Below are 25,537 nucleotides of genomic sequence, written 5' to 3'. Positions count from 1 at the left end.
TGCTTCTGGAGAGGAGAGAGGGGCCTTAACCCCAAAACAGACATCAGGGTGGGGAGGGCTGCCTCGGTCTGGTTAGGCAATGATGGACGAGACAGGGCTGCTGGGGCGCCCGAGCCCCTGGCGGCACTCGCCCCGCCCCCATGCCCAGGCCGCTGTCAGCGATCTTCCCTCCTGGCATTCACAGCTCTGAAGGGTGAGGTCACCGCTGAAGACACAGCAAATGAATGGCAGCGTGTGTGCCAGGCACTGAAGCCTGCCCGTCCCCACACCTGCTGAGGACTGAGATGAGAGATGGGGTCGAGGCAGGCTTGGTGAGCTGTGTCCCGCTATGGGCCCCACCATGCCTGGGCACCAATCCCAAGACAGCTCCTGGTGCCCACACCCCAACCCCCAACCCCAACCTATGGCCCAAGCCCTCCCAACTGGCTTTTCCTGTTTTCTGGCTTTGTGTGGTGAAAGTTCCCCAATTATACCCACATTATCTCAGCTGCTGGGCAACCTCCAGCAGGTTGGTGAGTGGCGACTAGGGGGGTGGGGGAGGGAGCACCCACTTATCCTGCTGGGAGGGCCTAGGGCTTAACCGCTTGCCAACTGGCCAGTCAGCAGGAGCACTAGGCTGTCTGGCCCACTGACCTCACCGTGGGACTCGCTCTGGGGTGGGGCCCCAGCTGGGCTGGGCTGCAGTTCAGGGAAACAGACTCAGGGCCAGAAGGGACCATGGGAACTGGGGGAGTCCTGTTCCCTTACAGAGGAGGAAAATAGGGCTCAGGAGGGGGAAGTGGCTGGCCAAGGTCCCAAGGTCCATTCAGGAGGGAGCCGAGAGAACCCAGCTCTCCCGATTCCCTGATGGATGCTCCCTCCATTGTACTCCCACCAGCCCACAGTGCTCTCTGCCCAGGGACATGTCAGAGCCCCATAGACCAGCCGAGGGGACAGCTGGAGGGGTAGGGGTGGGGTACCCCAGGTCAGCTTTGCAGGGCTGTGTGGATATGAATAGAGAATAGAGAAGTGAGGAGCATCAGGGAAGCTTTCAGAGCATGGCAAGGGCCTGGCTCAAAGGGGCCAAAGATCTATCCATTCAGCAAGCATTTTTGAGTACCTACTGTATGCCAAACACAGAGGATACTACAGTGACCTAGGAGACATGGCCTGTGTACCCTCCTGAAGGCAGGAGTTGGGGGCAGCAGCTTTCACCTGCTGTGGTCTTCCAAGCCCCTCAGAGGAGTGTGCCCTGCCCATGTGCAGAGGGACATGTGAGCCCCACGTTTCCAGTCTTGAACCCCAGTCTCCCTTGGGAGACCCTTAAGGCCATCCCCCTGCCTCTGGGTCAGTACAGGCCTTGGCATTCATATTATCAATGGTGCTCAATAAATTGAGTGCAGTAAAGATGTGACCAAACAAAGTGTGCAGAGGCACTGCCAGTAACAGAGCTCAGTAATGAGCCGGGGCCGGAGAGACCCACCGGAGGGGATGGCTGCCCTGAGTTTCGGGGTAGAGCAGAGCTCAAACAAGTCATTCTAGTGGGAATAAAGCAATCGGTGAGGAGACTGGGGGGAATTGATTCATTCATCCGATGCCACTGATCACTCCCTGTTTCTTGCAAATCTCTATTCTCACGGGTTCCGTTGCAATTTGTCTGGCAGCAAAGATCTACTGAGCATCTACTGTGTGCCAGACGCTGGGCTGGGCTGGGCAGCGCATAGATGCTGCTCTGGTGGAGAAGTCAGAGGCGCGAACAACCACATGCCGAGGCAGAAAAGATCTGTAGCAGAGGTGGCGGGGAAGGTCTGGGAAGCTTCTTAAAAGAGGTGGCCTGAGTGGGAGATCCTTCGGTGGAAAAGGGGAAGAGCCTTCCAGGGCCTTCTAGGGTGCTGCATGAGCAAGAGTCTAGTAGGAGTGTTAGGAGGAGGGACAGAGGGAGGAAGGGAACACGGGAACATGGCGTGTTCTGAGGAGGGGCCCCGTCTGACACAGTTGGAAGGCATCATGTACGGAGAGACGTGGACCAAGAGGCAGGGCCCAGATAACCAGGATGCCGAATGTCCAGACATTTTTAGGCTAGGTCGGTAAGGCAGTCAGGAGCCAGCCAGTAGGGCCTTGCACAGCACCTACTTCAACCTGCCTGGCTGGGTGGCAGGGACGGAGCCGGTGCCCCCAGGGCGTGGGCACCCAGTCTTAAGGGAGAAGACCTATGGGGGTGGCCATCATGGCGGCCACTGTGAGCCATGTGGGCAGCGCTTCCTGTCTCCTGACACACTTTCTCGTTAGTCCCATTTGGTTCTCCTAGCAACCCCGGTGAGGTGGAGGACTGGATCTTTATGCCCCATTTGCCAAAAGGGAACTGAGGCCCAGGAAGGCTGACGCAGTTGGCGGCTCCTAGGAGAGCAGTGCCCTCGAGCCTCCTCAGAAACCAGGGTGGAGGTGTATATTCCTGCCATGGAGAAAAGGCAACGTAGGAAACAATACGTGCAATAGGATTCTGACTTTGTGTAGGGAAGAGACGGTCATGCAGAGACATCTAGAGAAAGGATGTAGAGAGAAGGAAGTAGAGGAGGAATGCCGCCTACGAGGTTAGCGGTGAGATTTCTGAGCAGCGGGATGGATCATGGGTGGTGCCTTTTCTTCTCGGTAGTTTTCAGTATTGCCTAGAGTGCTTTTATTACAAGCAGAGTACTATCTTTATGATGAGAATCAAAAGAGAAATGCCGCCAGGAAGAAAGCGGCAGCGCCCCGGGAGCCTGGGCGGGGGGCCGAGCCTGTCACTGACCAGCCCCGCGTCTCCTCCGCCAGGCACCGACGCCCAGGTGGTCCAGGTGAACGACTCCATGTACGGTTTCATCGGCACGGATGTGGTGCTGCACTGCAGCTTCACCAACCCGCTGCCCAGCGTGAAGATCACCCAGGTCACCTGGCAGAAGGCCACCAATGGCTCCAAGCAGAACGTGGCCATCTACAACCCAGCCATGGGCGTCTCGGTGCTGGCTCCCTACCGCGAGCGCGTGGAATTCCTGCGGCCCTCCTTCACCGACGGCACCATCCGCCTCTCCCGCCTGGAGCTGGACGATGAGGGGGTCTACATCTGCGAGTTTGCCACCTTCCCCGCCGGCAATCGGGAGAGCCAGCTCAACCTCACCGTGATGGGTAAGCTGGCCCGACCCCTCCCTCCCTGCTTGTGCAGGGGCCTGGGGCCTGGGGCTTGGCCATCCTCACCGTGTGCCTCAGTGGCCCCAGACCTTCTCCCTGGGTTGACATGCTCCCAAAGCTCCGGGCTTGGTGCTTCCAGTCCCTTCCAGCCGGGCTGTCCCACAGTTCACTGGGGGTCGGGAGCAGGGCCTTAGCTGTGGACAGAGCTGAGGATTAGGAGTCAGGCTGGAGGCCCACCTGGGTACTTCGTGGATGACCGGGAAGTAGCCAGAAGCTTCAGACACCAGGTAAGGAAAAGGGCCGCATGAGCCACTTGCCTTGAGCATGCCAAGGCTCTGAGAAGGCTTCGGCTTGACAAGATCGGCTACCAGTCGTAGAGCAGGAAGGACGTAGGTTAGATATGAAGCAGTCCCATGAGAAGCGATGGGAGCCACTCTGGTGCAGCACAGCTGAGAGGCAAGGATGGCGAGGGCCACATCCCGGGCCTGCACACCTTGAGCGGGGCGGTAGAGCTGGTGCCATGGCTCTCTCTGCTTCCCCGCAGCCAAACCCACCAACTGGGTGGAGGGTACCCAGGCTGTGCTTCGAGCCAAGAAGGGGCAGGACGACAAGGTCCTGGTGGCCACCTGCACCTCCGCCAATGGGAAGCCTCCCAGCGTGGTGTCCTGGGAAACCCGCCTGAAGGGCGAAGCGGAGTACCAAGAGATCCGGAACCCCAACGGCACAGTGACCGTCATCAGCCGCTACCGCCTGGTGCCCAGCCGGGAGGCCCACCAGCAGTCCCTGGCCTGCATCGTCAACTACCACATGGATCGCTTCCGGGAAAGCCTCACCCTCAACGTGCAGTGTAAGCAGGGCACGGTGTGGGCCGGGTACCCGGGGTGGGCATCCCTGTCCCTCCCCCCACCTCCCCCATGCCAGCCCTCCCTCCTCCTCTGCTTCTCTCCTCCTGCCACTCCCCCCACTCCTTCCTCCTCACCCCTCTGACCTTCCCCCTCCCTCTTGCTTTTTGGGGGTGCTTTGTCCTCCCTCTTCTCTTCTTCCATCTCCCTTGGCTCATCTGTCCTTGTCCTTCCTCATCCTCCTCGCTCCTTCTGCTCTGAGGGCCCGTGATCCCCATCCACCTCCTCCCTCTCCCCCTCTCCAGCTGTCTCCACGTCACTGCTACCTCCTATCCCTTCCCTGGCCAAGGTCCCCTCACCCTGCCACGGCTGCCCTTACCCTTCTCAAACATCATCCCCGGCCCCACAGATGAGCCCGAAGTGACCATCGAGGGGTTTGATGGGAACTGGTACCTTCAGCGGATGGATGTGAAGCTCACATGCAAAGCCGATGCCAACCCCCCTGCCACCGAGTACCACTGGACCACGTAAGTGCTCTGGGGCTGGCTGGTCACAGGGAGGTACCCACCCCTCCCCCACCACCTCCAGGAGCATCGTGTCAGGAGGAAATGAGGATCCTGGTTCAGGTTTCTCAGCGAGATGGGGAGATCCCAGGCACAGACACCCCATGTCTGGCAGCATCAGGGTCAGTGGGCCAAACCATTCTGCCAGAGGGGGATTCCCTCATAATCCACTTGCCTTCTCCCTAATAAAGAATGTTATCGTTTCCCTTTGGTGATTCAGTCTGAGTCACTCCCACCCCAGCCCCCGCTATTTATTTTTATCGAGGTGTCCCCAGGGAAGCTGGCTTTCTGGAGCATCCCAGATCTTTCTTTGTTCCCGTTCCTTCTCTCCGGCACCCCCAGGTTCTCAAGGAGAGGGCAGCCGTCAGCCCAGAACACCAGTGTTCATGGAGTGCTTGCCCCACATCCTGTCATCTTGTTGATGACAGTCTCTGAGCCTGGCTCTCACAGGTCCCGTCTGCCCCTCCAGCCTGCTCTGATTGCCTGAGCCAAGGTTCTTCCCAGAGAAGAGCTGGATGGAACACATAGAAAGATGGGCGTAGGGAAGCCAAGAAGCAGGTTGATGTTGATGGCCAGAAGCTTGTGCCCACATTGTGTCTATAGTCTCTGTCCACTTTGTCCAAGTGGAAGGTGCTGGCATGCCCTAGCTAATTCTCACCCTCCATCCACTTCCTAGAACCAGAAGTGCCTCTGAAGGTGCAAGTGGCTGTCCAGGGTCTGCTTGCCAATTTCAGCAGTGTGCCTGGGAGCTGCTAGGTCCAAGAGAATAATAGCTTCGAGGCCTCGGGGATCAGAAGGATGTTCCCCAGGAAAAAGGCCTGTGATAACACCCACTGAGAAAATGAGGTAGTGAAATGGAACACGATTCCTCGACATGGGTCACATCGTGTTACCCGAGCCACTTGTCAAAATACAGATTTCCAGGCCATGGCTCCAGCAGTCCAGGTTCAGTAGATCCGGGGTTAGGACCCAGACATCTCTATGATGAACCAGCAACCCAAGAAACCAAAGAGTGGTCAGAAGAGCACCGTGCCAGGAGTCCAAGACCTGGTTAAGGCTCCAGTTCTATCACATAGAGCTGTGTTCCTTGACCTTGAACGTAGAGTTTCTCACCTGTTCAGTGGGACCAGTCCCTTCCTGTCCTGTCTACATTTTAGTGCTGGGACCATCAAGCATGAAACGCTGAATAATAGGAAACTGTGAAATGCAATAGGTTATTGCTGTGGTTGCTTCTCCTCCTCCCAAGACAGACCCTGCCTATTATTAACTCGGCCAAAGGGTGGGGACCCTTGGAGGCAGGTGGGTGACACCAGGGCAGCTTCTGAGCCAGAGTCATAACCATCTGGCCTGTCTCCCCATCCCTACAGGCTCAACGGCTCTCTCCCCAAGGGCGTGGAGGCCCAGAACAGAACCCTCTTCTTCAGGGGGCCTATCAACTACAGCCTGGCGGGGACTTATGTGTGTGAGGCCACCAACCCCATCGGCACGCGCTCGGGCCAGGTGGAGGTCAATATCACAGGTAGGAGGCTGCGCCCGGCCCTGCCTCTCTCTCCCCACCACTGCTTCCTCCACTGTCGACGCAACGCAACCTTCGGGTTCTGTTATTGCAGGAAGTTTGTGTCTCCTCTTCCTCTTCTGGATCCCCCTTGAGCTCTGGCCATTCATTGGCCTTGCTTTTGCTTTTCTCTTTCCCCTGTTATAAGGCTGTGTGTGAAACAGGGTGACCCCCGATCAAAGAGGGGTCAGAGGGAGGCTCTAGCAGGGAGGAAGGAAGAGCTATCTGGGAGGATGCTGTTGGGGTTGGGGAGCGGGGGACGGTGGAGGACAGGTGTTAGAGCCTGCCTGCATCCTGTGATGCTGGCTTGGCGTGGGGGGCTTGCAGGTGGAACTCAAATCCTGCAGCTCAGGAACCCCACGTGGGCAGAAGGGCGAGGCTTATCCCAAGCGGGGACCCTGGGGGGAAAACAAGGAGACAGCCCAAAGCCATGGCAGTGCACCCTTGACTGAATTCCTATCGTCCCTGCATCTCTCTCTGTGTCAGTGCAGATGAGGAGAATCAGCCACCTGATGTCTCAGGGCAAAGGGAAGGAGCACAGGAGCTAGCATGTTCTGGGAGAGGCTTCGCACAGGGCCACGAAAGGAGCATAGGCTTCATTGTCAGGCAGCTGGCACGCGGACAAGCCCTCCTGTGAAAATGGGGATGAGACAAGGTGCCTTAAAGGCTTGTTGTCAGAATTTGCATATGTGGGCCCAGTACCTAGCACAGACCAGTCTGTCAACAAATGGCCCGTGCTCTGTGATTATCATCTTGATCTCTATCATTATCATTATTAATGGAAAGGTCGCAACAAGCCAATAGAGGGGTACAGTAGCCATCACAAGTTCACAAGCTGGAAGAGGGAGTGTCTTTAGCATCGTAGCTGAGCTGGCTGCAGGATAAGAAAGTGACAGAAAGAACCGCCCGGGACAGGAAGTGTGGTGTCCAGGGTACGTGTCATGCGCAGGAAGTGACCTCAGGGAAACGTCAAGCCAGGCCCTGGAGTATCAGAAGTTGGGCAGGGCAAGCACAGTTCTGAAGACGCACTAGCTCTGGGCCAGCGTCTCAGAAGTCAACCATGTTTGTGGGTACGTCCAAGGCACAGCTGCAAAATGAGCCGCCTGAAGGCGTCCAGGATTTGCACCACCTGCCATTGGGGCTGTTCCATCCATCCTCACCCAGGGAAGGTGGAGTCTCTGGTCATTGGCCACTTTCTTCAACCCCCTGCCCTTGGCCCTCTGACTGGTTAAAGTAGTAGAAGCATCCGAGGTGGAGCCTGGGAAAAGCTAAGGCCACCCATCCTCCAGGCTAGGCTTTGGGGTGGAAACGGGGTGGGGCAGTGGGTAGAGTCACACACGTGTCCCCTCCTGGAGAAAATCTGGGCCAGATTTCAGTAGGAGCCTCATGGGTGCCCAGGCTCTGGCCGTGGGACCACGGAGCAGACAGGATGAGAAGTATTCATAAGACTTAGAGTGTGACCGCGCCACTGCGAGGCATGTCCTACAAGGGACAACACACACTTGGCCTCACTGTGCACACATCCTGGCTCTTCCTGGCTCTGTGGCCTTCACTTCTCAGCCTGTAACACAGAAATAATCCCATTTACCTCCGGCCAGGGGCATGGGCCACTGGCTGCACACACTGAGCCCCCCTGTGTGATGGTACCTTCCCCAGTGGTGGGCCACCAACACCACTGCTGCATCACCCCCCAACTGGGGGGCGACGGGAAATCAGGGAGGAGGTCAAGAAACTGGGAGCAGTGATTCCCCCATGATTCTACCCCTGGCATGAGTGGACTAGTAAGGGGCCCTTTGAGGCCTATGGGGCCAGGTGGTGCTACCCAGCCCTCAGGGCAGGGTCAAAAGAGCCAAGTCAGGGCCTCTCTTTTCCCAAAGCTCAGGAGGACGCTGGATGACCAGAGTCCAGGACTGCTCATCTGGGAGTCACATCAGGTCCAGGAGCAGGGAGGAAGGGAAGGGGGCACTTCCCAGGCCCAGGCTACAGAACAGAGAGGAAAGAAGCCAGCCATGAAGGTGGGCTGTTTCCTTGGGGCTGATGGCCGCAGTGGCACCCTGCATGGGGTCTGTGGTCAGGCCTAGCTGGCCTTGTGAGCAGGTAGGCCACGCTGCCTGGGCTCCAGCTAGAAGAGGCACACGGCATATCCTCCTGTGCTCCCAGAGGCACGGGGAGGGACAGGGGTGGTAACCAAGTCACACACATGGGTGGTGAGAAGGGCCTTGCATAGGCCACTCTTGTTGACAGCCCAGTGAGGCAGAAGCCAGAGAGGCATGACGCTCACTGAATCATCGATGTGCCCAGGAGCGGTTTAGCCAGCCCGTCCCAAGGGAAGGAGGGAAGCTCTCTCTGCCCCCCTGGAGGGCCCATCCAGGAAGTCTGAGCCTTGCAGAGCTGTGTGTTCTTGAGCTCACAGACAACGTCTGAGCCCCAGTCCCACCTCACCTCGTGTCTGTCTCTGGGGGCCCAGTCCAAGGGACACGGCCAGGCCCCAGGCTCCAAGCCCCCCAGTCAGGAGGGAATGCATGAGTGAGACGGATAAGTGGAAATTTAATTTTTCATTCTGGCCATCCGTTCGGGTAATAGCTTTGCCCTGGGCGCATCTGGAAAGGAAAATGAGGAGCAGCTGGGGCAGGAGGGGGAGGAGGCATGTGGTGGGGTGTGTGCCAAAGATACGTGTGTGTGCAGGGCACACATATGCGAGGCATTGCACCTGCACAGACACACTTTAGCACGGGCTTCTTGGGGCCCCGGATCAAGGTGGAGGAGGTGGTGTTTGAGTTGTTCCTATGAGGATGATAGAAGGTGGGGTTTGCAGGCAAAGGAAGCTCATAGGAAGGAGATGTTGGGAGCCAGGTGGGCAGGAATGGGAGAAACCAGCCTTTCTCTGTGTTGTCAAAGGCAAGTCTCTGAAGGGTTCTCAGCGGAGAAGCAGTGTGGCGAGGCAGGTCGTATAGACCAAGCATTTGGGAGGCTGTGTGGATGGCACCAGGGGACCAGTTAGGGGCTGTATAGTGAGGGTGTCCCTAGTGGGAAGTAACAGGCCTGGGCTGTGGCCATGGGGACAAGGAGACAGACTCACCAGAATTGTGTGTACATGTCCTCAGGGCCTGAGGCCCTCAGAGAGGCCCATTTCCAAGATCCAAGTGGCCAAGAGCAATTTCATGGGGTCCGGCCAGTAGTCACAAAACAAACCAGTGAGCTCCCTTCCCTTCTCCCTCTAATGTAGAGAGTGGGGAGAGGTGCTCAGGGTATGGCCTTGACCAGAGTAAAGGGTCCAAATGGGACAGCATCTATCCCTGGGACTGGGGCTGTGGGGAAGAGAGCATCCAGGCCACTCAGGGAGCAGAGCAGGGAGGGTGTCTGCCCCAATTCCTATTTCCACTGAAGTCCTGGGCTCATCCACTGGGGATGACCACTTGAGGGTGAGGGTAACAGGTCTCTCTCTTAGACTGGGAATTCTCAGGAACAAGTGTCAGTGAGGCTTCGGGGTCCATCTGGAAGGGAGGGTGTGTGTGAACCTGCCACGATGCACACCGGGGCATGAGTGTGGGTGTGTGGTCCTGAGTGTGTAAATGTGCAGTGGCAAGCAGGCGGGTGCCTGTCTGCATACTGAGTGTGCAAACGGGAGCCCTGGCCGTGCCATGGGCAAACATGCCTTTCTCCAGGCTGGTGAATGGCAGTGTGCTGCGGAGTCTGTGTGAAGGTAGCTGCATCCTGGCCCCTGGGAGGACTCAGTGCTGCTCCAGCTTGATGAGGCCCTGTCCAGTGGCCTGACTCGCTGTGCAGCTGCCGCAGCTCCTACAGGACAAGAGGGCTTTCAGAGTCCAACCTCGGGCCTTCCTACCCTCCCTGCAGCCACAGCACTGCACACTGGGAGGTGTAGTTCTCGCAGCTTCCTGGCCTCATCTCAGGATGCCTGCCTGGGGAAGCCCCAGGCATTGGTTTGGAAGCAAGCCCATACATTCTCTTTGACCCCAAACCTCCTCCAGATCCTAGATCAAACAAAAACCCTAAGCTGGTCTGCCCACAGCCCTTGTACCTGCCTACCCCCTCACTCACAGCCCCCAAGGGAAGCCAAACTCTCACCACCTCCAGGGGCCCGACCAGCCTGCCATCCCAGAGGGGAGGCCATGGTCTTTCAGGAATGGAGGCCAAGCTGCACCCTTCGTAAGACGGGGGGTGGGGAGTGAGGTGCTCCATTCCACACCACACAGCCACCTCCACTTGCCAGTGAATGAGACCCTCCTGTCTTCTCCTCCTGCACCCTCACTCGGCATCTGCACTCTGAAATCCACAGTGCCAGAAGGTCGTCTTAGCCATTCTTCTACCTCTGGGCAGGCCTGGCCCTAAAACAGCCAAAATAACCAGCGCTCCCTTTGGGTCCCAACAGATCCCCAGGGAAGAGTAAACCTTCTTAGCGGGTGGGGGGGGAAAGTTAAACAGAAAAAAAGAAAAAGAAAAAGAAGAGACCTTGAGGAGGAAAGACACCCAGAGGCTCACCTCTGAGACAAGCTTTGCCTTAACAGAATTCGTTCAACAAATATTCTTGAACTCCAGCCACATGCCAGGCAGGCGAGATGCTTGGGAATATATCAATGAGCCAAACAATGTCCCTGTCCCTCTAGAGTTTATGTTTTAATACAGAAGGACAGATGGCAACCAACAGATGAAATACATTGGAAAAAATATATGATCATTTTGAAAGTGGCATGGAAGGGCACCTGGGGGGCTCAGTGGTTAAGCATCTGCCTTTGGCTCAGGTCATGATCCCAGGGCCCTGGGATTGAGTCCTGCATCAGGTTCCCTGCTCTGCAAGGAGTCTTCTCCCTCTCCCTACCCTTTCCCCTGCTTGTGCTTTCTCCATGTCAAGTAAATCTTTAAAAAAAAAAAGTGACATGGAGAAAAGAAGAACAGGATCAAAGGGTCACAAGTGCCAGGGTGGGGTTCGTGAGCTGTGGTTTGAAATAGGGCAGTCAGGGAGGGCCTCAGTGAGAAGGTGATCTCAGAAGTTTGAGCCAGGCCCTGAAGGAGGTGAGGGAGGGACCATGGGACACCTAGGGGAAGAGTCTTCTGGGTGGAGGGCAGCCAGTGCAAAGGCCCTGAGTAAGCCTGGAGCAGAGTGAGCCAGGAAGAAAGCAAGAGATGAAATCAGAGGTAGGGAGTGGAGGCACAGGTCATGTAGGCCATTTTAAACTCTCCAGACTTAACAGGGCTCTGTGGCTGCTGTGTTCAAAATCATCTATAAAAGGAAAAGGTTATAATCAGGGAAGCCAGTTATACAGCTACTGCAATAATACAGGTGACAGGTGATGGTGGCTTCGATTAGGGGCAGAGCGATGGTGGAAAGTGGTCAGGTTCTGGATTTACTCTGAATTCGAATTTATGGACTAATTTGGGACACAAGCCACTCTCATGAAACAGGTAATACAGCAAACTCTACCATACTTTGATTAGTGGGGCCCCCAAAATTCAATCTAGTCGAGTACGATGTAGGAGAGCTTTATTTTTTCATTGGGTCTCCGCTGTCGCAGAAAGCATAAAAATAAATGCATCAGAACTTAGACTGCACACAGCCGTAACACCCTGACTAGAAACAGTTCCGAATTATCCTGAGGCTGCCACTTCCCCAGCCCCTCTCCTCATTCCTTCGAGAAAAGGAGAACCTTAGCCATTCGAAAACTGAAAGAATGGAAAGGAAGGAATGAGGAAGGGCATTTCTAGCAGTGCCAACAGCATGAGCAAAGATTTGCAGTAAAGAATGAACTTGGACAACAAGGCGGACAAGTTAGCCAAAGCCAAGATCAAGTGGCATGATGGAAGCTCTGAAGCCCAGACTGGCACTGTCTAGTGGGCGGTGGGGACATCACTGCTCATCTTTGAGAAAGGGAGTGGTAGTGTCTACACAGTGGAAATTAACTTCCTGACCGTGGATAGAGTGACTGAAAGGGGACAGAGACCAGATGGAGGTGGGAGAGTCGGGAATCAAAGACAGTAAAATCTGGCATGAAGTGATAAAATATTGAATAGGAAGAGTCAACAAGATTTGATGGAAAGATTTGAAAGGAAAGGTAGGTCCCCTCATTTGCATGCCTGTTTTATTCTCTTGGCCTCTCCAAGTCCTTGCCATCTTTCAAGGCATGGCATAAGTCTTTTCCAAGGAGCCTGGGCTAACTCCAGTCCACACTGTTCTCCTTCCCCTGAATCCTGAGGCACTTCTCTGCCAGTGCCCTTGAATGTCTGTGTGCTGCTTTGTCCCTAAGGGTGTCATTTGGTTCCCCAGATAGGCTATGAGTTTCTTGTATCCTGTGACTAGCAAAATAGATGCTCCGTAGATGTTTTTTGATTGCATAGGTGGATGGATGGATGGATAGATGGATGGATGGATGGATGGATGGATTGGTAGACGGGTAGATGGGTATATAGATGGATAGTTGGGTAGGGAGTAGAGGGATGGGTGGGTGGCTTGGTGGATGGATGGATGGATGGATGGATGGATGGATGGATGGATGGGTAGATGGGTGGATGGATGGATGGACGGATGGATCGGTGGATGGATAGATCCGTAGATGGGTAGGTGGATGGGGGAAGTGATGAGGCAGGTTAGAGAGGAGAGCACTCAGATCTGGGCAAGAACTGAAGAGGCAGCAGGCAGGGTAAAAACAGCAGAGGCTAGGTTCCTGCTAGCTGCCTTTTGGGGCACGCCTTGTGGAGGCAGCTCCCACTTCGTGGGGAGCAGGTGTGCGGCGCTTTTTAAAGGCAGTAAACAGATGGGACCTGGTAAAGCAGGAGAAGCTTGAGGTTTCAGGGAAACTTCTGGAAGTAGGCGGTGAGGACAAATATTCAATAAATATTTATTGGACAGCCACTCGCTGACCTGCATTGAGGACACAGTGGTGACAAGTAGTTGTTGCTCGCTCTGCCAACTCCTGCATGTGGAGAGGCCAGGAACAGGAGCATTTGGGTGGTCCCTGCTCAGCCATGTGCCTGCAGGCAGATCGCCATCCCTTCTTCGGGCCCCCGTGTTTTCATTAGCCCTCCCAGCCCGGACTCCCAGAAGTCCTTTCCTCTTCTAGAGTCTCTGCGCTGCTCCTGCCTGCTGCAGACAGCACCCCACCCGCTCCCACACGGGGCTAGCTTCACCTCTGGGAGGAGGGAATGGGCTTCTAGGAGGAGCAGGATTCCCCTGGAGTGAGTGATGCTCATTCAGGGAGTAAGCTGACAGAAACCGATTCCCAGAGACCGGAAGGAATGTCCAAACCGTACACCTTTGCCTTGGCCTGAGAGAGGAGGGCCTAGAACAATCGGACAGCCCTCCCAGGCTCCCCCTGGGCCTGCCCACCAGGACTCTTGCCCTGACCGTGGTCAGCCGTGGTCTCCGGTGCCACCCTGTGGTGGTGCTGGGAACCGCCTCCCTCACCCTCCCCTTGGGGGAGGAGGGTGTCCTTTGGCCTCTGGCTGGGAAGGAAGAGGGAGAGTCAGGGGCAGCACTGACCAGAGGCTGGCACTCACCCACCCGGCCTTCCCTTTCTCCTACCTACTTCCCTTCTCTTCTCTCCACCTTTCCTGCCTCCTGGTTTCCACCCTGTCCTCAGGGTGCAGGTTGGTACACACACATCGGGCCCATCAGCATAGGCATGCGGGCTGGCCGAGACGGCCAGGGTGTGCCCCGGCACGTGCTCCCTACACACCATTGTTGCCATGGATTCACGCGTGCTCGTGCCCCCTTCCTGCACAGCCATGCTGAGCATCTTGCTCACAGCCCGGGCTTGCCAGCACCCTGGGCACCCACCTTGCCCTGCAGGCCAGGCGGCAGCCAAGAACCACAGCCCTGGTTTCTGAGACTCACAGGGCTTCAACGGGGCCGCTCTGGGAACCCATCCTCTTCCCTGTGTACTGGGGAGCAGGTGGAAGCAGACGTGGGGCGCCCAGTGAGCAGCAGGGTCGGGCAGAGGGGCAGGGGTAACGTTTACACTGGTTTTCCGTGCAAAAGAACCAACGTTGCATCATTGGCTGGTGGCCTCGGGCAAGTTATTCAACCCCTCTAAGCCTCCTTCCCTCGTGTGTTGAATAGAAATTAATAGCACACTTACTTCCCCGGGTGCCTGACGGTGACTGGCGGCTAGGGGACACAGGGACCCGGGTGGGCTGGCACCACAGCCAAGGAGAAAGCCAGCATGGAGGCTCCCAGAGGGTGGGTTAGGGGGCACCCAGGAAGGGTGGGGCGCTGAAGGGTGGGGGCTCTTGGAGGGCATGGGAGCTCTCGGAGGGAGTAGGGTCTCCCGGAGGAGCGGGGCGCCGAGGGGTGAGGGCTCCTGAAGGGAGTGGGGGCTCCTGGAGGGGCGGGGCGCCAAGAGGTGCAGGGTTCCTGGAAGGGTGGGGGCTCCCGGAGGGGCAGGGGCTCCTGGAGGAGGTGAAGGCTCCCAGAGGGCAGGGCGCCGCACAGTGTGGGCTCCTGGAGGGGTTGAGGGCTCCCTAGAGGGGGAGGGGTCCCTGGAGGAGGTGGGGGCTCCCGGAGGAGCAGGGGGCTCCTGGAGGGGTGAAGGCTCCCAGAGGGCAGGGCGCTGCGCGGTGTGGGCTCCTGGAGGGGTTGAGGGCTCCCTAGAGTGGGGGTCCTGGAGGGGATGGGGGCTCCCGGAGGGGCCTGCGGATCTGGAGCTGCCCACGCCCTGGCCTTTCCCTCCCCTGCCTCCCTGCCCCCCTGCCCCCCCAGCAGACACTGACACTGTCCCCCTCCATGTCTTTTCCTCGCCCAGAGTTCCCCTACACCCCGTCTCCCCCCGAGCACGGGCGGCGCGCCGGGCCGGTGCCCACGGCCATCATCGGGGGCGTGGCGGGGAGCATCCTGCTGGTGGCGATCGTGGTGGGCGGCATCGTGGTGGCCCTGCGCCGGCGCCGGCACACCTTCAAGGGCGACTACAGCACCAAGAAGCACGTGTACGGCAACGGCTACAGCAAGGCGGGCATCCCCCAGCACCACCCGCCCATGGCCCAGAACCTGCAGTACCCCGACGACTCGGACGATGAGAAGAAGCCCGGGCCGCTGGGCGGGAGCAGCTACGAGGAGGAGGAGGAGGAGGAGGGGGGCGGCGGGGGCGAGCGCAAGGTGGGCGGCCCCCACCCCAAGTACGACGAGGACGCCAAGCGGCCCTACTTCACGGTGGACGAGGCCGAGGCCCGGCAGGACGGCTACGGGGACCGGACCCTGGGCTACCAGTACGACCCCGAGCAGCTGGACTTGGCCGAGAACATGGTTTCTCAGAACGACGGGTCTTTCATTTCCAAGAAGGAGTGGTACGTGTAGCGCCCCGTCTCCAGAGCCTCGTCTGCGCCCTTCTCCCCGAGCCCCCACCCGCACGCCCCCCGCCCCCCCAGCCCGCTCCCCCAGGAGCTCAACAGAGACTCACCCAGCTGCCCAAAGCCAGCCCCACACCCCTGGGGAGCGGGGAGCCCAGGGCAGGTGCGACCTGGCTTTGTTACAATTTCCCCCCTACCCCCCACCCCTGTCCTCCCCATGGTGTTGTGTTCACTGTGGCTTTGGTGTTGCTGTACCCTCCGCCTGCCCTCTGTGCGGGGAGCCCTGTTCTCGTCTTGTGTACCTGGGCGTCCCAGCAGGGTTTGGGGAGCCCGCCCTCCCTCGCCCCCAACACTGGAATTTGTTTGTGTCTTTTCCACTGGGGGTGGAGGGCCCGGGGGCTCCAAGGGGAAAGCCCCACCCCACCCCCAGATGCTGCTCCTCTTTTCCCAGGGAGAGGGACCCCAGCACCCCCTGCCATGAGCAGCCGGGGCCTTGGACCCCCAGTCTAGACAGCCATTGCACCCGAGAGGCAGGGAGAGGCTTCTCCAAAGCACCCAGGGTTGTCTCCTTTCTAAAGTGAATCGAGTGGAGGTCCCCACCCAGGGCCTTGAGCAGTGTATTTTCCTGGTGAGGTTGGTTTTACATTTTTTTTCCTCATTGGCCAACAGAGAGTGAAGTTGGCCCAGCTCTGGTGTGTCTCTCCTCTTGACCCCTGTCTGCTCCCCACGTAGTGGGATTCCGGGTGGACTCTGGCCCACACTTCCCATACACCTCTACCAACACAGACACCTACATGCACACTCCCCACTCATGTCCACCCCTCGTTCCCCTGGGGTCACACGCCCTCCCAGGCTGCACACCGCCGGGGCCCACCCCTCTCTGCTCCACCTCTTCCCCTCCCAGCTGAGGGTGAGGCCAGCCTTCAGAAGTTTCCAGCGACTGCTGAGACCAGGGCCCCCTGGTGCCCCTATCCTAGGAGTTCGGGCTGGCCCTAAATTGCTTCTTTCAGCATGGGAGTTTCTCAAGATTTCTCCCTTATCTGTCAAGTGCTAGCAGCTCTTGATTCTCCTGGGGAGTCAGGGCTGGGCTCCCTAGATGTCCAGGTGTCCGAGGTGACCGAGTACCACCACGGAGGGCAATGGGGAAGGGAGTCCTCCCCACAGAAGCTTGGCAAATACAGATGCTGAAGAGCGCGGACGGGTGGCACCTCACCTGCCAAGGCCAATGTAGATGTTCTGGGCTTGCCAGAAAGTGCAAGGGGAGTGGGGGGGCCAGGGATCCTGACTCAGAAGCTCCTGCTCGCCACTTTCCACCCCTTGCTCAGCTATATCTGGTTTCCATTCTGGGATGGGGGGGCAGCAGGAGGGGACCCTTGGGGAAGCATTCCCTTTGAGTTATAATAGATTCCCTCCTTGAACGGGGCTCTGGGCTCCCATCAGTCCCCCAAGACGAGGGCTTCCTGTCTGTACAATGGGGGAAAGGCCCCTCCCAGCCCCTTCCGTTCCCCAGCTCAAAGTGCCTCAGTCTCTCCATCTGCTCACTCTGTCCCCCCCAGCACTCTAGATAGGAAAGACCCTGGGATGGGAGAGGCGGGCTCATGCCTGCCCATTAGGGTTCTAGTTAACTCAACCTAGGCTGTCAGGGGCTCTGTGGGATGGCAAGTGTTGGGGGGAGGGGGGAAGCAGACCACTCTGTGCCCCACGGGCACTGACCTACCCTGCCATAGGCTTCCCAAGGGAGCCCCAGCCCCCAGCCCCACTCTTCCCCGCCCTGGTGCTGCTCTTGAATCCCCAGCCAGCCCTGTCTCTACCCTGGCAACCCCGGGGCCCAGCAGCTGGGCCACCCTCCCCTGGCCCCCACTGCCCTAGCCCCAGCCCTGGCTGCCCAGTAGCCACGTAGCAGAAGTCTGAAGCCATGCCAGCCCTGGGGCAGCTCTCCCCTCTTGGCATTGGGGGTACCAGATGGGGTGGAGTTGGGGGAGAAAATTCTGGGGTCTTTCTAGCCAACAGGGCAGAGGGGGGGAGCAGAGGATCTGGGCTGCTTCTCTTAGCAGTATTAGTGTCTCCCCTCCCAGGGCAGAGGACCTTTCCCATGTTACATCACTGCCCCATCCAGTCCCACTTCACAGCGCTCTGGGCCCTCTGTTTGGTCTCCTTGCCCCCAGGCAGGAGGAAATCCCAGGGGCCTGCCTGATAAAGGCATTTTGTCTCCTTGAAACCATGAAACTGAAAGAACTCTCCCCTCCTGTGTCTCCCTCATCCCCCACTGCCACCCGCTATTCCTCATTCTATGATGTACTTAGGAGGGCCCCTGGGCCCAGCCAAAGCACTGAGTCCCCCTTCAGACACCTCCAGACCCTCCCCCCAAGCAAAGCACAAACTGTGGAGTCCATGCCACGAGCGTGGGCCATGTGGAGGCTCCTGCCTAGCCTGGAGCCCAACAGCACACCCAGCAGAGCAGTGAGGCAGGCAGGGGGTGGCACTCCGGCCCGGGGCGGGTGGGGTTCTCGGCACCCCAGTCTGCGGGAAGCTGGGCACTGTGCTCTCGGGCCCTCCGACACAGCCCAGCTGGCCGAGGGGAGGCCTGGCCCCGAAGAGAGATAAGGACGTCTCGCTTCTTCACGCCCCCAGCATGAGCTGAGCTTCTGCCTTTGCTGGAAATGAAATAAACTTGGTATTCCTCGTGCCAAGGCGTCCCCCAGTTGTCCCCCTGCCTCTTGCTACCCTCCCTGTTCTGGCCCCCCCCCACTCCCTTGACCCCCCACCCCCATTTCTTTAAGATTTTGATATTGTTCTAATGTGTACACAAACCACCCGAGTCCCCTTTCATCAGAAGGAGCTGAAAAGCAGCAGAATGGAATCGGTGATCACGAGCAGGCAAGCGCGGCCAGCTCAGGCCCAGTCCACGCACCCACGGGGCACACCCCCACACACGCAGACCCAAGCCCAGGTGCGCACCCGCAGACGCACAGCCAGCAGAGGACCGGGCTGGTCCTGCTGGAAGAACACAGGAGAGAGGTGATTTCCCCATGCCCAGGCCACCACAGAGACTCACAGGGGCCTTGTTTCCTGGGTGTGAGCCCCCTCTGCCAACCCCCTCCCACGTGCCCAAGCCACTGGTGCAATAATTTTTCTGCCATCCTCTAAGCAGAGGAATCGGGGAATTGTGTTGGGGGATATGGGCAGCTCACTGGGGGGAGGGAGCGCTCGCAGGCCTCTGGGGGCCCAGAGAGAGTTCTGGAGGCCGACTGCCACCAGGAGCCCTCTCCTACTGCGGAGCAGGTGGGTCCCTCCCAGGTCCCCGCACCCACAGGGAGCCCTGCACCGGCCCTGAGCACCTGGGGGACAGGCCTGTGCCTCTGCCCGGCCCGGGGCTCCTGGGCCCTCATGGCCCCGACTGGAAGACCAGAGGGGCTCCTGCGCCACCAGCCTGCTGCTCTTCCAACTCCTGCTGTGAGGAAATGGGATTCTTGGCCAGAAACAAACAAAAAAAAGGTTTTCTCTTTTTGTATAAATGGAAACAAAATCCAGGAGAAGCTGCCACCCCTCACCTCTGAGTGCGACGCTCTACCTTGGCTTCGGTTTCTTTGTCACCGTTTCGTCTTTGGTCCCCGGGGACAGCCCAGCGCAGGTTCTCCTGGTTCTGACCCAGGGGGTGTTTGCATCACCCCCTTTTACTTGTATAAAAAAAATGATGGGTTGAAAAATGTACTGAGGAAAAAAAATGTACTTTTTTATAAATAAAGTGTTTAAAACAACCCTGGTTGCCTGCGTCACTCGTCATCTCCCCGCAGTCGCTGTGCCCTTCTCACAGCTGTGGGCACGGGGACAGGGTGGAGCCGGCATGGTGGGGAAGGGAAGGGAGCCTCCACCCTGTGCCCAGGTCCCCCAGTCCTGCAGACGCCTGTAGGGGTTCGCCCCGGGGTGGGGTGGGGGGTGAGGGTCCTGCCTGGGACCTCACCCCAACTCACAAGCTGCCACAAAGCTTCGCCCGCACACCGGAAGACCGTGGGCAGTAGAGGGCTTGGGCTCCGCAAGCACAGGCAGGGAGGCCTTCAGGGCAGGCGGCCTGGGAGGTGGGGGGCTCACTGAGACAGTACCCCCCCACCCCCCGCCCCAGCTGGCCCGAGTCCCTGCCTCCCTGCCCCACAGCAGCAGAGCTCAGCTCAGGCTGCTTCCAGTTCCCCCTTCTCGCCCACTCCCTGCTGTCCTGCTCCTTCCTGCCAAGTCCCCTCCTGCGGTTGTTTGGAGAAGAAAACCAGCAGTGTCACACCTGTCGTGTCAGACACACTGGGGACAGAGAAGAGATGGGGAGTTTTATCCTTTCATCTCCTGTTTCCAGGAAACTGCCAGGACCTGTCCCCTGCCAGTTCTCTCCCAGAGACCCGGCCCCTCATCTCTCCAGAGGGCTGGTTGCAGGGAAGGGCTCCTTCCTCGTCCCTTGTTCACCTCCCCTCCCCACTCCAGCACCATCTGCTTCCCATCTCCTGGGCTGGAATGCAGGACAAATCGATCCTGGGTGGGAGTGGCAGGGGCTTCACCTCCCCCTGTCACCCCCAGTAGCATCTCCTTTCACTGAAATCCATACCATACGCCCCTGAGGAAAGGGGGTAGGGATGCTGGAAGCCAAGGTGGCCGCTTAGCAGAAAGCCCTCCTACTCATCTGGGGCGAAGCCCATCCTCCACACCTAGGATGGGGTGGGGAGGGGAGGCCAGGCGGAATCGGGGAATTGGGCGTGGAGAAGAAGCCAGCAGCTGTTGGCAGCTGGCTGGGCCCCTCACTGGGAGGCCAGACCAGCACCCTAGACTGTTTGGATGCTGATTCTCGAATGAGATGCAAATTGGTGGCGTAAGTGGTCACTTCCTCAGTTTTCCAGGCTGTCCGTTTAAGTTAATTTTTAATTTGCGCAGGCAATAAATGCTTAATTATATTATTAATATATTGGAAGAGAGCAGTGGACAGAACGTCCTAATTGGCATTTAACTAGAGCGTTCCGGCAAATTAGCCAAGACTTTCTCCAGCAGCAGAAGGAGGGCCAGCCAATTAGTCCCAGGCACAGGCTCTCCGGGCCAGACCAGCCAGACCTGGCCCCTTTCCCCCAGGGTCCCAGGAGACACACCTAGGGCACACCTAGCTTTCTAGTTGCTAGTTGAGTTAGGTTCAGCAAGAACTTTCCCCTTTAGGCTCCTTCCACCCAAACCTCAACCCTCCACCCTATCCCCGCATCCCCACCCTCAGCACAGCACAACGCTGGATGGCCTGGGGACAGGACCCATCTGAGTGGCTAAGGTCCCCCTGGGGTATGCCTGCCACTGCCCTACCTCAGCTGTGAGCCCAGGATTAAGATAGCTGGGCAGCCAGAGCTCCCTTCTGGATACCACAGAGGCCTCTCTCCTTACTTGACCATTCTGATCGTAGATGGTGATGAGAATGAACTTGACAAACTGAGGGATTCATTTTTTTACTCATGCATTCATTCATTCATTCATTTGGCCACTGTGGGCCACGCTCCATGAGATCCTGTGATGGTCCCACCCAGAGTCTCTGCTTTCAAAGAATTCAGAGCCTCCAGGAGTCCTGAATTCCAAAATAACCAGTGCCTGGTGGCCACAGGCTGAAGCAGAGCTGTGCGTAAAGCACTATGGCAGCAGCACGGAACAGGAATGGCTCATTTTGCCTGGGAAGGTCTGAAAGCCTTGTGGTGTTTCCTCTGGGCCTGAAGGATGCGTAAGAGTTCTCCAGACCAGAAGCATTTAAGAGTACCCCAGGCTAACGTGAGAATTTAGCATCTTATATCACTTGTTCTATAAGAGATCACTCTAGTCCAATGCTTATTCAGCACAATGAGAACTGAAGCCCAGTGAGGAAACTGAGGCTTAGCAACCAGACCATCAGAAAGCATGCGCTCAACATGCTCAGGGCCAGAGGCAGGTCTTGAGCCATAGGAAGGGGAGGAAGCCAGGGAAGGTGGTGGTGCCAGCCTAACTCTGGAGAATGAAAGACCTGACACCAGTTTCTTTTTTTCTTTTTTCTTTTTTTTTTTTTTTTTAAGATTTTATTTATTTATTCATGAGAGACACACAGAGAGAGGCAGAGACACAGGCAGATCCCAGGACCCAGGGATCAAGGCCTGAGCCAAGGGCACATGCTCAACCACTGAGCCACTCAGGTGTCCTCTGGGTTTCAATTCACCCATGGAGCAGTGTGAACCCCCGTGGGGGATAAATTGGGTTTGTGGGAGCCACTTTTGGAGTTGAGTGGAAAAGATGGTACGATTCAGATACCAGTTCCAATGTGCATTTTCTTCCATGCCACCAAGTAATAAATCAGTCGGATACTATTGACCTGGAGGGAGCATCAGATCCTACTAGCTAAGGACTCAGTCCCACAAGACTGTCCCCCACCTCAATGCCAGGGTCACATCCAGGTTGTCACCTGTGATTTTGACCCACTGACCATAAATCAGAGGTTCCTTGGGTTCAATTAATTTGCTGAGTGGCTCACAGAACTTAGGAAAACAGTTAACTCAATAGATCACCTATTTATTATAAAAAGAATATAACTCATGGAAGAGCCGCATAGGTCAAGGCACCTGGGAAGGGGCTGGGAGCTTCCAGGCCCTCTTCAAGGCAGGCCACTCTTCCAGCACCTGCGTGTGTTCACCAAGCTGAAAGCTCTCCAAACCCCATCCCTTTGGGCTTTTAGGGAGGCCTCAGAACACAGGTGTGATGGACTAAATTATCGACACTGGTAACTGAACTCAATCTCCAGCCTGTCACTTCTCCCTGGAGGTCAGAGGTGGGGCGGAAAGTTCTAACCTTCTAATCACACAGTCGGCTCCCCTGGCAGCCAGCCTCCATTCTTAGGTGTTTTCCAAACTTCATTAACTTAAACCCAGGTGTGGCTGAAAGGATTCCTTATGAGTATCAAGCCACCTTTAGAGCTCTTATCACTTAGGAAATTCCAAGGGTTTTAGGAGCTCTGTGCCAGGAACCAGGACAAAGACCGAACACATGCTTCTTACTATAAATCTCAATGATCACAGGTGGTATCCGCCATGCTTTTGAAGAATGGGAAGTAGGTGTTGGGCGGGGAGGGAAAGGTGCACAAGGAAAGGCTTCTGTGAAAGCCGGAGGGGGAACCCTGCTCCTGGAAGCACCTCGGCCCTGCCCCCATGGCCCGACACTTCTGTGTTGCAATCCTTGGGTTCCACCTTGGTACTGGCTTCTGTGGCCCCCAGACTGTTTGCTGGTTTACAGCCTTGATGGCAGAGCCAGGCCATTCCCCACTCTGCCTCCATGCCACCAACAACTAGATGGGTGGCTGAGGCACTGCCCCCTCCTCTCCCTCCCCTCTGCCAACCACACACCCCCTGGCACACACACTCCACTGCCTGGGGCCTCATCTGAGCCGGCCCCTCCAGGCCGGCCGGTGCATCTAAGCTCATCTTGAGCTCCTCCAGGAAGGGCACAGAACAGCCTGGCTTGGCTGGAGAACCAGTTCCAGGGCATCATCCACACACATCACAGGCTCCATTGAGTCAGAGAACTGAACCCGGGACACACACACGGCTGAATCGATTAGGACTTTAAAAAATCAAATACCCAGGCCCCACCCTGGATTAATAGAATCAGAGCCTCTGGGGTGCTGACCCAGACAGGGGACAGATGCATGCACAACAAGCTACCCTGGAGATTCTAGTGGTGTGGAGCAGAGGTCATGCCAGGTGCCTAGCAGGAGGAAGAAGCAGGCCCTGAGATAGAATGAGGGGTGGCTAGGTGGGTGACTTGGCAGCTTAAGCAAGTAAGAGCTGGGGTGCCAAACATGCTGTTTATTGTCGTTGTTTTCTTAATTTTATTTAAATTCCATTTTCCAATGTACAGTATAACACCCAGTATTCATTCATCCCATCGTGTGCCCTCCTTAATGCCCATCACCCAGTTACCCCATCCTCCCACCCCCTCCCCTTCTGCAACCCTTTGTTCGCCAGTGTCAGGAGTCTCTCATGGTTTGTCTTCCTCTCTAATTTTTCCCCACTCAGTTTCCCTTCCTTCCCTTATGGCCCCTTTCACTATTTCTTATATTCCACATATGAGTGAAGCCACGTGATAATCATCTTTCTCTGACTTATTTCACTCAGCATCATACCCTCCAGTTCCATCCACGTTGATGTAAATGGTGGGCATTCATCCTTTCTGAGGGCTGAGTAATATTCCATTGTATACATAGGCCACATCTTCTTTAACCACAAAATGGAATGGTTTTATGAGTGATAGCATTCTATGTCATCTGGCAAAATCATACATCACTGGTTACGTGCTGTTTATTGTGCTCCCCATCCATCACCTCTGCCATCGCCGCCACCATCACCTCAGACACCTGGGACCCTGGCTGCTGGTGGTGGCGGTGGAGGCCAGGGAGGAGCCAGGATGGAGCAATACCTGTAGCCCTCACGAGGCAGGCTTTCTGGCTTGAGGCCATTCCTGGGCACCTGGTCTCCAGGTACATGCCAGAAGGCAAAGCGGGATTCTGAGTTAAAAGCCCAGGCCAGGGATGCCTGGGTGGTTCAGTGGTTGAGCGTCTGCTCAGGTCGTGATCAGGTCCTGGGATCAAGTCCCGTATCGGGCTCCCTGCAGGGAGCCTGCTTCTCCCTCTGCCTGTGTCTCTGCCTCTCTCTGTGTGTCTCTCATGAATAAATAAATAAAATCTGAAAAAAAAAAAAAAAAAAAAAAGCCCAGGCCAGAGGTCCAACAGGCCCTCCTCCAGTGGAAAGTCTTGCTCCATTGTATTACCACCTTGGAAGAAGTAGATGTGCTTTTTTTTTTTTTTTTTTTTTAGTGAAGGCCACTAACAGTCCTCTTAGATAAATGGGACTCTCTGAGAGAGGCAGAGGGGAGAAGGGCAGGCCTGTGCCCTTTGTCTGAGGACCGGCCACAAGGACCCATAGAGGCCTCTCTGAGGAAGGTCTTCTATTCCACAGGGAGCAGTCCTTTGAGGAAGGGATGGCTGACTCAGACATCACACACTGGGGTCCCCTCAGCCTGAATTCATCACACCCATTCCCCTCACTCAGGGGCCAGTTCCTTTCCCTTGTGCAATGCTCCCAGGACCCTGAGCCCTCCAGGGCCAACAAGAGTCAGCAGGTACTAGAACCACACAAGCTGCCTTCCCTACTCTGCTGTGAGCCCCTTGAAGGCTGGGATCATGTCTAATTCATCCCCAGCACCTATCCCAGGGCAGACACGCAGTGGGTGCCCAATAAAGCTTAAACCAAATTTATCAAAGTGAGAGTCAAAAGACCTTGCAGGTGGAATGGACCAACCTCCCTCAAGGCAGGGCTTTCCTTCAAGCATCCCAGGTAGCTCTGATGACAAGTAGCTCACTACCTCTCGAGGTAAGCCCTACCATTATAGGGCAACTCCTCTATTCAGATAAAACTCCCCCCCACTAAGTTTCACTCGCTGGTCTAGGTAATTCCTTGACCTTCCTAGGACAGTCCTTCAAATATTTGGAGATGGTTGGTCCAAGCTAAACCTCTTCTTCATATATTTATTCCTCTGCTCTCTTAGCAACACATCTGTTAGGAGCCTGAACTTGAGTGTCCGGCAAACCTGGGTTCAAGTTTTGGCTCAGTTGACCAGTAGTTATGGAAAAGCATTATCACAATGCCCAGCACAGAGCAAGCTCTCGAAGCCACATCAAAAATCCCAGTTATCTATGGACTTTGTTTTTTTTTTTTTTTAAAGTTTTTATTTTAATTCCAGTTAGTTAACATACAGTGTTAGTAGTTTCAAGTGTACAATATAGTGATTCAGCACCTCCATATATCACCTGGAGCTCATCACCACAAGTGTGCTCCTTAATCCCCATCACCTATTTCACCCTTCCCCCACCCCCTCTACCTATGGACTTTGGGTGGTCATAATGTATCAACAGAAGTTTGTTGAATGTAACAAAATGGATTGTAAGAAATGAACCACTCTGGTGCGGGATTTTGATAGTAGAGGATGTTGTGCATAATGGAGCCATAGGGTATATGGAAAATATCTTTGCCTTCCATTCAATTTTGCTGTGAACCTGAAACTGCTCTTAAAAATGTTTTTTTTTTTTTTTTAAAGTCCCTGTTTGGAAAAACAAC

The 25,537-nt window shown here is 56.4% G+C and overlaps 1 protein-coding gene and 1 non-coding gene across 2 annotated transcripts in view; one reads left to right on the top strand and one right to left on the bottom strand.

The window, feature by feature from the left end:
* The window catches only part of LOC140631115 (nectin-1), a 64,436-nt gene extending 45,280 nt beyond the window's left edge, over positions 1–19,156 (top strand). The window contains exons 2-6 of the mRNA XM_072822365.1: positions 2,791–3,141; positions 3,689–3,991; positions 4,396–4,513; positions 5,917–6,068; positions 14,858–19,156. Of these exons, the coding sequence (XP_072678466.1) occupies positions 2,791–3,141; positions 3,689–3,991; positions 4,396–4,513; positions 5,917–6,068; positions 14,858–15,405 (1,472 nt within the window). The 3' untranslated portion in view covers positions 15,406–19,156. The remainder of the gene's footprint in view (positions 1–2,790; positions 3,142–3,688; positions 3,992–4,395; positions 4,514–5,916; positions 6,069–14,857) is intronic.
* Positions 19,157–23,642: 4,486 nt separating this feature from the next.
* LOC140631308 (small nucleolar RNA SNORD47) lies at positions 23,643–23,713 on the bottom strand. The gene has a single exon (XR_012028946.1). It is a non-coding gene; the product is annotated as a small nucleolar RNA SNORD47 (small nucleolar RNA).
* Positions 23,714–25,537: the final 1,824 nt, after the last annotated feature.

This window comes from Canis lupus, chromosome 3 (assembly GCF_048164855.1).
Source record: "Canis lupus baileyi chromosome 3, mCanLup2.hap1, whole genome shotgun sequence".
Taxonomy (NCBI): domain Eukaryota; kingdom Metazoa; phylum Chordata; class Mammalia; order Carnivora; family Canidae; genus Canis; species Canis lupus.
The sequence above is the reverse complement of the archived record's forward strand: the minus strand, read 5'-3'. Positions and strand labels throughout refer to the sequence as shown.